The following is an 18,295-nucleotide window of genomic DNA, read 5'->3' as shown; positions in this document are numbered from 1 at the left end:
GCTAGTTTGCTATTGGCTATTACGAAGTGAAATAGCCAATAGCAATCTAGCTATGCATTCCTAGGGTGTTTTTTTTTTTCGTGACTTACGGCGGCCTACAGCCCCCAATGTCAGACAAAAAAGGTTTCCTCTGCTCGGGAGAAACTGTTTCTCTCCCAGGCGGCCGGGAGCCGCTATCTAATAGCAGGAGACTCCCGGGCGACCCCTGGCAAATCGTCATTCGACCCCCGAAGGGGTCCCGGACCCACAGGTTGAGAACCGCTGCTCTAGAGAAACCCAAGTTGAGAAAGGCTGGCTTAGAGTAAGATGCGTCAAAACAAGACGATGATACATCCCTATGAAAATTATCACCTTATGTCTGAACAATTCACGTACTATAAAAAGAAAATAAATATTCCGTTTACCAGGACAAAATAATAGCAAATGGCCAGAGGGATGATGATGGCGGCAAAGATAGGTGTGGCCAAGCAGACAACAAACAGGGTGCTGATGACTCCCAGTATGCAGGATATCCAGCTGCGGAATGACATGGGGATGGTCTCGTCCACCGTGAAGATGTCCTGCAACGCAATGTGTTTCACAATGAGCATTCAATACATAAATCTGCAGCAATGTCTAAGGATTCATTTGTAAGGTCCTCACATTTACTTTGCACTCTGTACAATATCTCCAAGACATATGTAATCATATTAGTATTACGACCTTGTAATGCTGAGGTCTTTGGACTACTTTATATATTCTCATGATTTGGAATTACAGCGTCTCTTTAATTGCACTAAACTGAATACTGTCCCTCTAAATGCTTCCTGTCAAGTTTCTTTGTATTCTTGCTATTGTGTAAAACCAAAAATAAAGGATTTTTTTTAAAATGGATACTGAATTGAATGTTTCAAGAGCTTATTGTAGGTTCAAGCATATCAGCATATCAAAATACTAAAACGTTAGCCCCAATATCCGTTAAATGTAAACGCGACAATATGAGGAAATGAACTGACCTTGGCGAACCTGTTGACGATCCTCCCGGTTGGAGTTGTGTCAAAGAACTGCATAGGAACGTGGAGGATATTGCGGAGGAGCTGTGAATGAAGGAGCCGTGATGCTCGCACCGTACCAGCAGCAACCAGAAACGCTCCAATAAACACAAAGATCCCTACAAGGGTCAGATATCACTTCTTTATTATCTGCACCATGACAGTTATTATCAGAGAGTGGTCTACAATTACCAACCCCGGCACTTAAAGAAAAACACCACTTTCACTACAAAATATTATACAATTGCTACACAAGCTCTTTCGTAATTGAGTATTTTACAAAATTCCTTCTCCAGCTCATTTTGCAGAAACGATCATTTTCTAAAATTTGCAAACCTTCTCTTGTAATATGGCAACCTGGAGGCATTGCGTTCACTCAGGGCCATCCCTATTATGTAGGGGGTGGGGCTGCACAATGTTTGCAGTGTGCCTGCCGCCCCCTTTCCAGCCGGAGCATCCCAGGTTGCTAAGGGCTGGGTGAGGAGATGTGTAAGGGTCGTAAATATATCCCCACCCAGCTCTTAGCAACCTGGGACGCTCTGGTCAGCATCCCACCCAGCTCCTAGCAACCATTTCTGGGGAGGAAGATTCACCCGTCTTTCCCCCCAGAACATGCACCGCCAGCACCCCTGTGTACACTGTATGTGCAAAGAAATCCACCCAGAAATGTCCCTTCCTGATTGTGTGCATGGCTTGCTGCCTTTCTAGGTAGTCCTCTCTGAGAAACAAGTCAATAAGAGTTTCAGTGAGATTTTTTCTGTGGTCATTCCTCATCTATAGGGATGCAGACTGCATCTTTTCATCGTGCATTGTGCTCTCCCCCACCTACCCAAACATTGACTGTGATATTTAAGCTGTGCTGGACATTTACCTCTATTACTCTCCTCAGCAGCAGAATGACCCTAATACTGCCTATAACACTGGATACTCTGCACCGAGTGCCCGAGAGGACGTAGCATACAGTTAGCCATAACCGGTTTGAATTTCAGCCGATTCCTGCTGAGCTGTAGGTGGCCTTGCAAATCCAGGCCATGGGTGGCCCTGCAAGCACCACCGGCTTATCAAAACTCAATATAAACTACTGAGCTGGTTGGAACATTATCGGCCAAACAGTAAGTGCATCTTATCAGATTCATCAGGCTTTCAGGCAGTTGCTGGTGCAATGGCTGCCTAAATGCAATAGCGGGCAGGTGGAGAGCTGTGCATGAAGCAGTTGTGATGCCTCTTGTCACATACTTCTATGTTCCCTATGTACCTCCTTCTTGTACTGCAACATGTAGACAAGCCTATAGGGCTTCCACGCTAACATTGTAGATGGAGGTTTCTAATGATTATTCTCCTTTGGCCTGGGGGGCTGAATGATACAAACTGAGCTTTGTATAGTCAGCCTAGGTGACTCCTTGTCATGCTGGCATTCGTTTTTCACAGTTGGTAGCCCTGTTAGCTATAACCCTACCATTGCTGTCATCTGCCTTGAATGGTCCCGATTTTTAGCCTCCATATGCATGCTAGTATGGGAACTGATTCAATCATCTTCCCAGTCCAGGTAGACTAAAGCCTTGCCTAAATGTTAGAGCACAAGAAAAAAGTTTAATAAGCATGTGACAAGAGGCTGCAGACCTGCCAAGGGACACTAGACACTATTAAAACCTATTAAATGAGGCTCCTATAACCTACAATGGAGATAGCTCAATGACTGAACAATGCATGTAAACCAGCCTCCCAGATTACCTTGTGCCACTCCCAAGGCCCCATAAACGCCAACCCTCATGTCTCTCTGTGAAGACGGGTAGGTCTTGTTGTTATAGGCCTCAGCATCTTTAGTCCAGTCACTCAGCCAAATGTTTTGTCCAACAAACGCTGCATTCTGTAAGATGTAGGTGATTAAGATCCAGATTGAGTACCCCCACCCGATGGCACGCAGGTACTTCATATACACCGAGAATTTCACCTGGAAGGGCACAGAGTAGATGATTGTTACTATGCGTCATTACAAATGATTCCGGAAAAAAGCTAACTATATCACAAACATCATAAAGAGAGTTATGTACAAATTGATTTAATAGCATTCATTTCAATAATAAAAATGTTTCACATGATCATGATGTCTGTTTGGCACAATCAGCCAGGGTACAAGCTGGGGCATAAAAGTAGCTATGAACTTAGCTGTCAGCTGTAAAAAACAAGTCCCATGGTAGTCCGGTTTTGGGTCACATAACCTGAAGATGTTATATTGAATCCATGATCTACAGCAGCTCTGCATTGTGGGTGCCAACATCTTTATTTCATTTTACTCAATTCAGTTTAAACTGAACATGGGTTGAAATATTTATAAAATGAGGTTACTTTCATAATTTATTTATAAAATGAGGTGAATTGTATGTTTAAATGATCAGAAGATCTGTAGATACAGGGAGCTAAAATTCTATGCAAATTGTCACTTTTCCGTTGTGCTCGGCCCCCGCAACCTTCCTGGTTCCCAATGCACCACATTGCTCACCTTATTGATGAGCAGCCCCAATGACTAATAGGAAGGCTAAGGAGGAGGGAGAGTCAAAATTACAGGGAAAGTGTATATAATTCTTGCCCATCTCTGTGTCTACTGGTTGTTTTATCATGAGGTTTTCCCTGATGATATCTTCCGCTTCTGTTTAATCATATGCTCAGTCTGTTCATTTTCATGACAGATATATCTATATGTGAACAATGTACAGACACTAATATAGAACCTTAGATTATGACAGTTATTCAGTATCCAATAGTCAATCGTACCCACCAACCTTGGAGAAGACCCCTAAACCAGACAATTATCGATCTCGGCATCTGTCTAGTCACACAGAGTGTAATGTAGTGAGGGATTTCCTACCTTCCCTGTCTCTACTGCCTCCTTCTCAATCAGCTGTTGTCCTTTGGCCATTTTCTTCACCTCTTCCTTCTCCATCTTTTTCAGAGATCTCCTCAATGTGCCGTTCATACTAAGAGAGAAACACTCAAGTCAGAAAATTTCTATCTTATCCCATAATTATCCTTCCAAAATTGCATAAATGGTCTTAAAGCACGCCTTTCATTTGGCAATGTTTACTAAATTGCCACCATATATTAACTATTCAGCTTACAAACAATTTATTGGTCAGGAAAAAAAAAACAAAAAACCCAACTCCTCTCTCCATCTCTTGAGAACCAAATATTCTTCCAGTTGGGAGAATAATGGCCCAATGACAATGTATGTTTGTACAAAAATCTTCTATAAGAACAATCCATCTCTAGATTAAATATATAGACAGCTCCATCTAAAAAGCCATAAAAAGCTCTTGAGACATTTTCTATTTTTTCAATGATAATGGATAACGCTCTTTTTTTTTTAATTCAATGCATTTGATCATGGTGTATAACAAGGTGCATTGCAGGAAATGTGGATGGAGGTTTTAATTGTGCACATCTTTTTTAACCAAAATGACTTTGATAATAATATGAATAAATATATTTTTAGTATATGTCTCATATGGTTCTGTTGCCTTTTTTCTTTTTTGAATAACCAGGGCTGGATTTCCCACAAGGCCAGCCAAGGCAGCAGGGAGTAGAGGGGCAGCAGGGGTGTGGTATTCCTTTCTCCTGATGCCCGGGACATGCAGTTCCGGGCGCCGGGCGGGTAGCTGTTTTCTACATTTAGCCCTGCTTTTGGCAAGCAGAACTAAATGTACAGTGGGAAAGCCGCCACTTGTTTTGTACAAGTGATCTCGATGATGCCGCCAAGATCGCTTGTATGCAGTCTGAAGGTCTGCCATTCTCCATGGGGGGGTGGGGGGGGGGTGTTTGGCAGGTAGGGGGGTGCAGTGAGGAACCTGGCCTTGGGGCAGCAGAGAGAATAAATACGGCCTTGCTTATAACAGTGTATTTCCCTAACTTCTGATATTTTGAAGTCAGAGTACCCCCCTCTTTTTACAAATACAAGTTGGGTTTTCTTTTCTTTGGAATAATTTATTTCTTGTGATTTGAGCTTCCATCTACTGTTTGGAGGCGCCATTACTCCAACACCAAAGGCCTTACCCAAAAGACCAGGCTAGTGGTAGGGTACAGTAACCCATAGTAATACATGAGAATTTCCTCTGCAGAAGTCAGACCAGGACAAGATGAGTTCTCATTGGTTGATGTAGAGTTAAGCACGGTTTATTAAATAAGGCCACATAACAGACAGAAAGCATGGAGGAAATACCCCACCAGCTCATCATATTCGGTATACAAGGTAATTATAATACTATAATTGAAAGTGCAGAAAGTGATATAAACTTATAACTCAGTCGCCCGGCCCAGTATCATGTCAGTCTCACCTGCCAAGTCTCTTCTTGTGTAAACTGTTTTCTCTTTTTAGTGTCACACTCACAATGTCCTCCGTCACTTTTGTAGCTTCTTCTACTGGATCCTCGCTGTCGTCATTGTCATCCTCAGCCAATAATACTAGAAGACAAGCAAAGGCCAATATGAAGACCATAGGAGATTGAGAAATTTATGTTACAGCAGCAAAACTACAGAGTATCTAGTGACTCACCTGTCTACCATTTAATCTGGAAGATTTTTGCCCCAGTGAAACAGTAATTTAGAGTGCTGGAGAAGTAGACAGGGAAGAGGGAGAATCCCTGCAGGGACAGTGGCTGACAATCACATTCTCTCCATTGGAAGCAGAGACCAAGAGCCGACTGAGAGTATGAGAGTATAAGCAGAGTATGTGTTTTACTCTCCAAATTCTTTATCTTTTAAGCCATAGTCTGCTAACGGTCCTTTCGTTAACCTGTTATAGAGCAGTCTAGAAACAGTACACATTTGTATGTCTTCAGGTCCACCTCTGCTGATTGACAGCAGCAGTGGGTGGGTGCAGTAGTCATCCTGCTATTGGCTATTCCAATTCCAAATAGCCCATAGCAGCCTAGCTGTTCATTACCATGCTGTCTGTTTTTTGCTTTTTTTACTCTGACGGCGGCAGCTGTCAGAATTTAAAAAAATGAGATAGCAGGGGAATCAGCAGATAGCAGAGGAGCTAATGCTTCCCATGCTATCTGTTGTTTGTTTTTTTCTTTGGTGGCCGCTGTCAAAATACTCGAGCGGGGCCAGCAGCTCAATGGCCAGTGATGCTGACCAGAGAGAGGCACCCACTGTGCAAATTTCAACTAGTTCCTCAAGAACCGGCTGAATTTTGCACAGAGCTTATTATCTGTGATAATTAAATAATTAAAAAGTCTGTAAATATCGATCCAGATTATCGGTAGATCCGAATCGGTCGACCCCTACTCCAGCCTTACCTCCAGGCTTGTACAATTGTACAGGCTCCTCTCCTGTACTGAAATAGCTTACTCTGATTTCAGTGCACACTGAGAGCTTCTCATAGTTGGCATTGGAGGCTGCAGCAAGTCAGATGGCGCCCATCTCATTGGCACTTAGACATGCCGAAAGTGGTGATGGTGGTATATGGCTGCCCAATGTTTTAGATACACCGACCTAGCCATTTAAATGGAACACAATAGTTCCAGAAGGATGTATAACTATTGACATTAGATCAGAAGATACAAGATTATAATTTAATGGCAGGTGTTTGGTCTGTGATGATGGTCAAAGATGGTACCTGTAGGCTCCACATCCTGGTTGTGATCTTGCTTGGCGTAAGTCTTCAGGAACTCAGCAAAGGCTCCTTTGTTTGCCAGTAATGTTTTGTAGGAGCCGGTTTCAGTGACACTGCCGTTCACCAACACCACAATTTCATCTGTGTGCCTGAGAAAACTGACCCCGTGTGTCACCAAGATACGTGTCTGAGGGGAGACCATGACAATATCAACAAAGTTATTTTTCTCTCTCATTCTTCCTCTGAGGCCTGCATTTTGTTCATAAGGAATGCTTTAGATATGGAATTAATCAGTTATAACCTATCCACATTTATATGCCAGCAAATTAATTGCCATTATGCTGCATCTACAAAATATGCAACAGCGATAATCTTTAAACTGATTTTTGTAACAGATCATGTGATTTTTTTACCCCTCACCTGCCATTTAACCCTAAATTATAAGCCATGCCTCTAAATAAATTGTTCCTCCAGCTAGGTATGTGGCACTACAGCAAGGAATGAAGCGATTGTTGGCAGCAGTACAGTAATTTCTCTTAGAAGATCTATAATCACCTTGTTTTTCAGCAATCCATTGGGACCGACCAACTTCTCAAAAATGTGTTTCCCAACATGGGCATCGACGGCTGAGAGCGGGTCATCCATAACGTAAACATCTGTGTCCTGGTAGACTGCCCGAGCCAAGCTGACCCGCTGCTTCTGCCCTCCACTCAGGTTTATACCCTGTGCCAAACAGGATCACAACGTGCTGTCATTAGTTCCACAAAATACATAATGGCTGATAATATACAGTACAAATAGGTCTATTTTTTATTTCAGGCTCTTCAGGTAGACTTTCAATTTCAGTTTTTTTATGTATTGGTGTAAGTATTTTAGGTTCTTTCTATAGTTCCTGTATGTCCGGATTTTGTACAGCCCTGCAATATATATATATATATTGTGAGAGTTTAGCTTCAAATAGTAGAGCTATAAGGACGCATGCACTCGCTGAAATCTTCATTTAAGGGCTTCATTCCCTACTTTTATTAAACTAAAGTACACAAAAACAATGCAATTTCTCTCCCAGGGGTTCTTCAGCATCTCTTGGCAACACAAGCACATGCACATCCAGCCTCTTGGTTTTGCACTTGCAGCACCACTGCTCTGGCGTCAATCCTCACACCACTGTCTATTCCTCCAGAGAGCCTCCCTGGCTGGTCCTTCTGGCTCTCTCAGCCTTTCTAAATCCTACAGTCTTGGCCCTCGTGTGCCTTCAGCACACACTCTCCACTGGCTTGGGCCTCATATGCCTCCAGCACACACACACACTCCACTGGTTTGGCCCCCGTGTGCCTCCTGCATACACACATAAACTGGCTCGAGCCCAGCTGCACCCCAATGAGGACCTCTGCAGTCACTACCAAATTATGGTTTACAGAATCTGGAGTCTGTCTCACCAAGAGCTCTATCAGAGAGTTGGCAAATCCCAGAACGGGATTTGCAAACACAGAGTAAAGAGCTATCTTTCTTTAGCTCCAGACCTTCTATACCCTGTTTCCCCAAAAATAAGACCAACCCCGAAAATAAGACCTAGCACTATTTTTGGGAATTGCTGAAATATAAGGCCTACCCCGAAAATAAGACCTAGTTGTGACCATTCCCAGGGCCAGTGGGAATGGTCACATAAGGGAGAACTTGAAGAGCCGCGGGAGAGAATCAGCGGTGCCAATTGAAGCCACTGCTAGAGGAAGCGAGGCGGCACCGGAGGGAGCAGAGCCGCACAAGCCGATGCTTCCTCTACAGCGCTGGCTCCTGTCACAGGCGGAGTGATACCAAATGCACTCCGCCTGTGAGGAATCGATAGTGAAAGCGCGCTTCGCTCATTCTGGCCAGCAATTGGTTACAAAATTACTATTGGAAAGGTACGGCACCCCTGATTGCCCTGATCACCCTATTCTTAACTTTGCCATTTTGGATTATTTAATTTGGATTTGCACTAACTTTGGATTGTTGTACAATAATAAAAAAAAGACCTACCCCGAAAATAAGGCTGTGTGAGGTTTTTTTTGAGCCAAAAAAATATAAGACAGTGTCTTATTTTCGGAGAAACACGGTATCTAAAAATCTGTGGAGAAACATATCTCCCATCCATCACTTTTCCTGCCATCCTGGCAGGTTTTACAGGCACTCTGTTACAATAATTTTAATATAGTGATTCCTTTTGGGTACAGATGTTCCTCGCTTACCGACTTACCTGTTTTGCGACCACTCACACTCATGATCTCAGACCTTATGTGAGGGAATGCGTCAGCGTCAGTGCGACGTGTCGCCGGCGGAAGCGATGTCCTCCGTTTTTCACTGCGGGTCCCGGTAAGTACTTTATTGCCCGATATACAGTACACTGTTCAGTACTGTACATCTGCAACACTATACAGTACTGTACTACTGCAGTACAGTACTGTATAGAGTTCCTCACTTTACGACCAATTCGTTTAACGACCTGGTCGTAGGAACGGAACTCGGTCGTTAAGTGAGGAATACCTGTACTAAAAAATACATTCAATATTATATATACCTTTTCTCCTATTTCAGACATGTCCCCTCCAGGCAAGATCTCCAGATCAGGCAGAAGTGCACAGGCCTCCAGCACCCGCTGATATCGCTGCTCGTCCAGAGGTGCCCCAAACAGGATGTTGTCCTTTAGGGTGGCATTCTGGATCCAAGCTTGTTGGGGAACATAAGCCAGGGAGCCCTGAAAGACACATTCACATTTCTTATCTCTAGCCTTTTTCCAGGTCAGTGAGTCAGAAAGTCAATTAAATCCTTAATAGAAAAAAAAAAAAGTGAGCAATAAAAAGTCAGCAACTGCAGCCTACACGCTTCTCTTAAGACAGCTTTTTTCAAAAAAGTACAATCACAAGTTGAAAATCCTTGTTAAACTTTATGAAGTAAGGTGGGTCATTGCTACCTTGATATTGATATGTCCATTGACGTGGTCCATTTCTCCAAGCATTGCAGAAATCAAGGAGGACTTTCCTGAGCCAACACCACCAACAACAGCAACTAGATGACCTTCTTTAATGTCCAGGTTAATACTGCACAGACAAGACAATACAATCACTCAGAACTGATTATACATGTGGATAGCAGCATTCTAGCCATGATATGGCCCTGTAACCATAGGAATATCTACATACTAGAAACATCACAGAAGACTATAAGTGCATCAGGGAAGATTACTGTATACAAACTCCATTCAGATACAGACCAAGACCCCAGTGCTATAAGGATACATTGCAAACCACTACACAACTGTGCTGCCCACATGAAAAAAACATGATGAATGACTTCTTACTTTTTTACTGCTGGGGGCGTATCTGGCTCCCAGGTAAAGGTGGCATCTGAGAACTGGATAGCTGCATCTGTAGATGAGAAATGGCCATATTGTGAGAAAGGTTGAACAATTCAGACAAGTACTGTTGCATAAAAAAAAAAGATCAAAATCTCCGATTGCATGTTCCCTGTCTGAATAGCACTTTATTACCTGTGTGGCCTTTAAACATCTCATCCCTGTACACATACATTAGCTAATAGCAGCTAAAAAGAGGAGCTCAGCTCCACAATTTATCACCATTGCTGAGCACCACGTCCTGGTGTATCATATGGTGCAGGAGGTAAATGCCAATGCATGGTCACTTACCAACAGTGGGGTCATTGTGAATGGCAGAGTTATTCAAGTCATCTCCTCCCAGGTACTTCTCCAACCGGGCACAGGAAACATTAGACTGCAAGATGAGAGCAATTACAGTAATCAGGGTGATTTCCCATTCAATACCTCGTTGTTTATAATAGAGCTGCAAAAGTTAATCGATTTAGTCGATTAAAATCGACGATTGAAAACGTTGGCAACGTTTTCGATCGTCGATTCGTCGGCTATCGATTGATTTCCCTGTTCGGGGCTGTTCCGGGCTCCACATGCGGCCTGAGCCACACGTCACACGCTGCTCCCGCTGCGGCCGCCGTGCCCACGGCACAGGCCGCGTATAAAAAGCGGCACACTGTAGAATACCACCAGCTATAGAGGAACAACAAATCCCAGCAATAATATATTAAACACCCGGTATAATGTATTATTGCTGGGACTTGTTGTTGCTCTATAACTGGTCAGTGGTAATCTGCATTGCGCAGTATAAATCATTATACAGCGCAATGCAGAATACCACCAGCTATAGAGGACTACAAATCCCAGCAATAGTACATTATAGTATAATGTACTATTGCTACATTCCTCTATAGCTGCTGGTATTCTGCACTGCGCCGCTGTATAATGTACTATATTGCACACCACACTTTGTTTTTACGTCCACCGCGCCAAGCTTGTTCCCGTGATGGACTACAATCTTAACACAAACTAGTTGTCAATCACTGGAGCCTTTTTTTTTTTATCCGATTAACCGATTAATCGAACTTAATAATCGGCCAACTAATCGATTATGAAAATAATCGTTAGCTGCAGCCCTAGTTTATAAAGCAAGCAATACCTCATTGTTTTATAAAGTTTGCACTGCATGCACAACACTTTAGGAATACTGTTTTCGGTGTTGCCTGTTCTCAGTGTTTTCTATTCTCAAAGTTGCCTGATCTCAGTGTTTACAAACAAAAAAGCTGGTACACAGCAGCACTAACGCTGAAATCATTTTATTAATCATCCATCTTGTATACAAGGTAAAAACCCCTGGTGCGTTTCAGCCTACACAGCCTTAGTCATGAGCTATGACTAAGTCTGTGTAGGCTGAAACACACCAGTGGTTGTTGCTTTGTATGCAAGATAGATGATTATTAAAAGAATTTCAGTGGAAGTGCTGTGTGCCAGCTTTTAAATTTCTTACTACTTTGATCTAGGAGAGACTTTGGCTGAGAACCACTTTAGTTATTGGGGGGTTGATTTGAGAATAGAGCATTGTATTTCTCCTCTATGTATATTACTTTCCACATTGCCTATTTTAAATAATGCATTGCAGAGCATTTTCTAAATATCAATATGTTGCAATATTGGTCTTGTAAACCTGTTTACTATCCAGTTCAATGCACTGCACAGAAAATGTGTTGCCACAGATCGTGTGCAAATCAATTCTTGTGTAAACAATCCCCCACATATAAGCGTAATTACAAACCGAACCCAGAACCTGGCCCCTATACTTAGCCCAATTCTTCATTCTACCGTCAACCTTTAACCTAACAGTGAACATAATCTAACCAAATCCTGCCCTTATTTTTAACCCCTAAAACGAGGTACTTTATCAGTGCCAAACTGATAAATGTGGCAGTGCCATCCTGTGCTGGATCCTTACAGTCTCTGTTCTGAGATTCTTAGATCTCTATGCTGGCAGGAAATTACATTATGTAAGATATATAGCAAGCTTACACAAGGAACAAAATATATAATTATGGAAAAAACAGTGATAGTTTCCAGTTAGGTGCTGCCATATTTTAACCTACTCTGTCAACATTCCCAGTGTAATCTGCTTCTGGTTGTTTCCATTCATTGACTTTCATTGCCTGTTACATTGTATACTTGTCTTACCTGCACCATGTTGGAAATGAGCATGGGCAACATGGCGAGAGGGAAGCGCAGAATGTTGAAGAGTGAGATAGAGGTAAAAGCCCGTTCTGCATTCAGGACATTACTTGGATCCAACACCACGTAGACAGCAAAACTGGCAACTGACACCTGTGGGAAGAGGAAATCAGCTTCAAATAGGCAATATTCACTGTTTAATATTCTTTTATCCAACTAATCTGTGCACATCCCAAGCCATTTCCATAAAACTGCAAATGAAGACTCCCAGACATTGTCACTATATTCTATGTTCCTGTGCGGGATACAAACTGGAACCAAACCTAAGTAATATCAGACTGTGCTTACTTGGTTCTCTTTTTAATTGTGAGTACAGGTACCTATACTGGCAATACATATACATATCAGATTCCCATAGGTGAACTCAGGTTTCCATTGAAGTTTGTGCATGGGTGGAGGTTTGAAGGATGAAAATGCATGGTGTATATTGACTAATTTGTGACTGTAGGATTCTTCTAAATGTTTTAGAACATACTGGTTTCTTCCAACGGGTTACATAAAAAAAAGAAACCAAAAACATGAATGACTGAATTTTGGGTTTAGCCTTTTTCAGTTCTCCTTTTAGTTTTCATCTTAAATGAGACCTGCCATAAGAGAAATACATGGGCTGACTGCTGTTCTTCTAAGCCACTGACCCAGAAGGAAGCAGATCAGAATTAGTTAATTTGCTTTTTGCTTGGTCCAGATTAGTGACTCAGAAAGTATATTCAAAGAGAGAGGTCACCTATGGCAGCCTACATTGTTTTCTCAAAATGGGGTTCCTTTAAATGTATATAGAACAAATAGAACAATCCAAATCCATCCAAACCCATTATTCCTGGATCATACCTTCTCAAGTATGGTATGCTCAGGAGATGGAAGGGTACACAAATGGGCTACCAGCTGAAATAATACATCAGATGGTCTTTTGTAGCTTCAGGCATGGGGATATAATACAAAGCAGTCTTTGTGTGCACACCCAGATTGCCACACAGTCAAAAGGGCCGTATTTAGACATCATGGGACAGTGGCACTCCTGGTGGACCCTTTCTTAAAGCTCCTCCCCTTGCGATTATTTTGGAAAAAAAAACAAATTCTGAAACACACTCTTGGAGGAAGCATTGTGTCTGCTTCATATTGTGAAATATTGTCCCAGCTGTACAGAGCACCAAATATGAGAAAGGAGGAATGGATTCATGTTTCATGAACTATGAAGAACCATCTGACTTCTGTCAACATCCCCTGCAACTCCTTCCTCCTACAGTTGTCCGTTTGAATTTATCCACAAATATCCAGAGGTGGACAGATGAGGGAGAGAAAATAAAGAAAAAGGTTATGTACTGAGGCTTGATGTCTCCTATAATTCTGGTACCCTTGGCTCTGGTCTACATGCACCATAATGGTGAATACAGCCCTGTGAGTCAGATTGCAGGTCACACTTGTGGTGAGTACTGAAGCAGCACATATCTCCCGTGTCTTACCAGGAAAGGAGCGCAGGTGAAGACAAACAGTGACACTGAGAAGAGGTAGGCAAAGTGTAACATGTTCTTCAGTTCCTTTTCACGGATAACCTGCACCTGCTTTTCAAATGATGGCTCCCAGGCATACAGCTTCAAGATCTACAACACAAGGCACATAATATAACACAATTCATCTTGGGAAATGTCCTACAGCTATGATGTTCTGGTGTGTGTCAGTACCACAGACATAACAATATGCTACTGGGCCCCTTAACACATTCTAGTTATGGTCTAGTTATGGTCTTCTAAACCTCTGTACACCATCTTGAACCTGTGGCCAGACTATGACAATTCACATTTTTGCATATTCATAAAAAACAGTAAATTAACTTAAAAACAAGCCCCCACTGAGCTCTGAGTGACTGCTGGGATGGGGTGGTAGGAAAAGCAGAACTGCTGAGCCACTGCTGTGAATGGGGAGCTAAGCAGCTGAGAGAACAATTAAATACTACAGACTCTAGTGAGAGCAACTAGTCACCGACACTAGAGGGCTACCAGAAGTGAACTAGATGTGCCTGATGGTATGGTCTCCTTCAATAACTTGAAGGCGGAAATTTACCTATTAGACATTGGCTTTCTCGGAGAGAGGGATTAAGTTACGTATAAAAGAAAGAGTGTGACTTGTGGATGAGTTCCTAGTTAAGTCCACGTAGTGAGAGTGTGTAAAGATAAATTAGTGGTGTAGCTTGATTAGTGTGATACAATGATAACATAGTAAAGGACTGTGATGGTGATAACTCGGGAAACACTACAAGATATTAGCATTAACACACTGTTAAACCATACTTAAGCAATAGGAAACATGCACATTTATTGAGAATAATTGTCTTTTAAAATAACTATGACCCAGCACCATTGTTAGAGAGCCTATTATGGCATCAGTGCTGAAACACACCATGTAGTATTGGAGGTGGAAATAACAGCTTCTCCAATTAGTGATATTTAGTATGGCGTGAACGCCATACTAAATATTGCACAGTCCTTGCTGACTGTGCAATGTGCTTGTAGGGCAACTCCATTAGGGGAGGGTCCAGGGTCCTGATGAATGGAGGATTCTACTTATACCTGTGCCCCTTACACACCCTATTCATCTACTTTGTAGGCACTCATTGTTGACACAGAGAAAAACATATAGGATATTTATGGAGTTGGAGCTAAAGTGATCTGAAGAACCTCCAGTCTAAAATCAATAGTTATCCAGTGAGCAAAAGAAATGAAATATCAATATCAAATATTTTGAGCTAGTGTCCAATTTTCAGCACATTATCTGGTAGGACTGTATCAGAAAATTGAAGCCAAGACTATAAACAAGTATGGAGGACACTTCAATATGCAAATTGGGTTGTACGTCTTCTGTTCCTCCACTGTAACAACCCAAATGCCAATACTTTCAGCAGGACACTGGATATTATCAAAGACTTAACAAAGCAAGGCAGGTAATACATACTAGTTCACTGCTATCTATTCCATTATTAACAGATGATTAGTGGCCTTAATTGCTCTGACAATATGGTAAGACTGCATTTTGTTTCCCCCTTACCTTGATGCCATTGAGAATTTCATTCATTATTTTCAAACGACTATCTTTGTTCTTCATGTTTTTTGTCTGTAAAACACAAAGTGTTATTAAAGAAATATTCTACAACTGATAAGTTATGATCCCTGCTTGAAATGCGTGATAGTTAAATGGCCAATGTGTCAGGATTTATGTGTTTATGCAGCCAATAATGTGGCATAGTGGGATATACCAATCCTATTGAGCTAATTGTCACTTTGAATGAAGTTCTTTACCTTGGTGGCACTCTTAGAGCAGTTCAATATGAATTCCTACCTGAAATGACTTAGATTTGGTGGCCAGCACAGCATTAATGGGGATCAGAAGGACCATCACCCCTAGGCCAGCCATAACTGCTGGCCCAAGCTCCACCCACAAGAAGACAATTGATATAGCGATCTGCATTGGTGACGACCAGATGAGGTGGATGAAGTTTGTCAGGTCCATGAACTTCTGAGCATCTGCAGACATCAGGTTCACCGTCTCCCCAACAGTCGATTCTTTCCTGATAGCATTAGAGACTGTCAAAGCCTGCAAAGGAAACAATCAGAAACAAAAGGTATTTACAAAAATAACTACAACTAGAAACTGGAACTTCTGAATATGTTCCTGCCTTCTGGACACAACAGGAAGTGAGAGGCGTCCCCATTGGAAGATTTCCTCTAAACTTTGGCCTGTCAGAAACCTATCTTTGTTTTTCCAATATTCCACAGGTGTGTTTCTTCATTCTTTTCTGTATGTCACAGAATGTCTCTTATACATCTCTTTAGCTAATGTTAACGAGTTTCAGGCTGCAAGCTACTGAAGGCCTTGCCTCTAGGAGTCAGTGGAAAGAGTTCATCTTTTTCCTAGAGAACCTCTTTAATTTGGTGGAAGACTAAAGCCATTATGTGTAGGTACAAGCTAGGGATGTTCAGATACCAGTTCAGATACCAGTGCCAATACTTGGCATTTTCACAAGAACTACCAGGGTTGCAGGGGTTGCAGCTGGGACCTAACTCTGGCGACCGACCACTGTCCTGAAATCATTAGTTTGTATTGTTTTAGAAAAACTGTCATATGACACTAAAACAAAAACGTATCAGTACTTGTATCTGTGAGTACTTGGACAAGTATCAGTACTTGTACTTGAAAAAAATGGTATCGGTGCATCACTTATACTGTATATATTGATTTTAAAAAAATCATACATTAAAACCGGGATGCACAAATCCCAGGAGCTCCGTGTGCTCCTTACAAATGACAGATGCCTCCTAACTTTTGAATTTTTCTCTAGTCTAGTCTTGGAGCTGGAAAAGTATCTGTACTTGTACCGAGTAAAGTCAGTGGTACCTCGGTTCACCAACTTAATTGGTTCCACGATTCTGGTCGCGAACCGAAATGGTTGTGAACCGAATCACATTTCCCATAGGGTGTAATGTAAATCAGGTTAATACGTTCTGATCCCTACGAACGTGGTCGCGAACCGATTTTTAGTCGAGAACAGAATCACATTTTCCCATAGGGTTCAATGTAAATCAGGTAAATCCGTTCTGAACTATGTTGAAAAAAAACACATTTGTAACCACAAAAATATGAAACAAAGTACAGTACAGTATGAAGGGAGTACAGTACTGTACAGTAATGTACAGTACTGTGCTACAAAGCACACAAAAAAGCTTCACAGTAAATGTCCACAGCCCTGTCTGCGACTGCGATCTCGAGTACAGGAAGCCACGACCATGTGTAAGATCGCCGAAGATGGCCGCAGTCGTGTTCGTCACCCGATGCAGAGTTGGTGAACGGAGGCAAAAATGTTTACCGAACTTCCTGTTCGCAAACCGAATTCTTTGCGAACAGAAGCGTTTGTGAACTGAGGTACCACTGTACTTGGTATCTGAACATCCCTAGTATAAGCTCTTCAATAAATCTGAGACAGTACTCACTTTCTTGTATACAGCAGCCATTAACGCTGTCCGGACCCGCATCCCCAGAACAAAACAGCCCTGGAAGTACTGCTGGAGACAGAGGGACTGGATTATTGCTGTTACAAAGAGCAAGACGGCGTAGAAAAACCCCTTCCACTGGTATTCCGCTGGGTTTGCAGTGAATGAGACCATCGCCCTGAAAAGCAGCAGGAATAAAAGGAAACATTTAATTTCATAGCCCTCAGGTTCCTTCAGGAAATAAGGCTGATTACAATGATATACAGTACTGTAACAGAAGGCAATTAATCAGAATATAGTCTTTATCAGTTTAGTAGTGTAACCCTAAATCATGATTAGTTCCTGTGAGATTCTGTGCACCATGAGGTGTAGCCACTAATACAGAAACCTCTGATCTTACAGGAAAACCTGTCATAATACCATTCACATTTTTAATAAAACACGTAAACTCCAAAAGTGCTTCACAAGTTGTCACCTTTCTCCATTTATACGAACATCTGAAACCTTCACTTTGTTCAGTGTTCTTTCCTCTGCATCGTTAATCTTTTCCCTCCAGCACTTTTTTATGCTTCTTCTTATCTCTAGAACTCTCTTCTACAAACTATCTTATGAATTTATGATGGCACCCTGGATTACAACTTCTCTCTGTCAACACCTGACTGAAGTTGGTAATTTCTTGTTCAGATCCAAGGCCTGAATCAGAAAAAAAGCTTGGTTCCCCCATCCATGCTAAACAATGTAAATGGGGGAATCTTCCCTGCTGGGTTTTTGTATTCTGACAGCCTGCAACTGTCAGAATACATGAATAGTGACTGCAGCCTATTGGCTGCTGCCATTGTTTGCCCAACAATTTTGGTCTCAGCTCCTTCGACAAAAAGTAAATTGAAAAACTGACCAAGTCACATTCACATACTTGATCTTTGTCGAACAGAGTGATGCGGGCAGTTTCAGCCATATTTATAGCAGAGCGAGACACTAATCTGCTATACGACTACTGCTGTCAGTCACATTCATGTACTTATACTGCTTGCATGTAAACAAAAACAATTCATGAGCT

The 18,295-nt window shown here is 42.0% G+C and overlaps 1 protein-coding gene across 4 annotated transcripts in view; it reads right to left on the bottom strand.

Moving 5' to 3' along the window:
- ABCC2 (ATP binding cassette subfamily C member 2) overlaps positions 1 to 18,295 on the bottom strand; it is an 89,854-nt gene that overhangs the window by 11,401 nt on the left and 60,158 nt on the right. For 3 of the 4 annotated variants that reach the window (XM_018561567.1, XM_018561490.1, XM_018561723.1), the window contains 16 exons: positions 17,239 to 17,416; positions 15,590 to 15,844; positions 15,299 to 15,364; positions 13,720 to 13,857; positions 12,206 to 12,352; positions 10,322 to 10,406; positions 9,977 to 10,043; positions 9,590 to 9,716; positions 9,197 to 9,373; positions 7,198 to 7,365; positions 6,646 to 6,829; positions 5,360 to 5,486; positions 3,898 to 4,006; positions 2,763 to 2,982; positions 996 to 1,150; positions 405 to 560 (listed from right to left, as the gene is read on the bottom strand). In XM_018561567.1, the coding sequence (XP_018417069.1) occupies positions 405 to 560; positions 996 to 1,150; positions 2,763 to 2,982; positions 3,898 to 4,006; positions 5,360 to 5,486; positions 6,646 to 6,829; positions 7,198 to 7,365; positions 9,197 to 9,373; positions 9,590 to 9,716; positions 9,977 to 10,043; positions 10,322 to 10,406; positions 12,206 to 12,352; positions 13,720 to 13,857; positions 15,299 to 15,364; positions 15,590 to 15,844; positions 17,239 to 17,416 (2,359 nt within the window). Of the gene's footprint in view, positions 1 to 404; positions 561 to 995; positions 1,151 to 2,762; positions 2,983 to 3,897; positions 4,020 to 5,359; positions 5,487 to 6,645; positions 6,830 to 7,197; positions 7,366 to 9,196; positions 9,374 to 9,589; positions 9,717 to 9,976; positions 10,044 to 10,321; positions 10,407 to 12,205; positions 12,353 to 13,719; positions 13,858 to 15,298; positions 15,365 to 15,589; positions 15,845 to 17,238; positions 17,417 to 18,295 lie in introns of all 4 variants that reach the window. The other variant, XM_018561645.1, reaches the window with a different exon arrangement.

This window comes from Nanorana parkeri, unplaced genomic scaffold, assembly GCF_000935625.1.
Source record: "Nanorana parkeri isolate BGI_ZX_2015 unplaced genomic scaffold, ASM93562v1 scaffold2, whole genome shotgun sequence".
Lineage (NCBI taxonomy): Eukaryota > Metazoa > Chordata > Amphibia > Anura > Dicroglossidae > Nanorana > Nanorana parkeri.
Note: the sequence above shows the minus strand (reverse complement) of the source record. Positions and strands in the feature narration are given on the sequence as shown.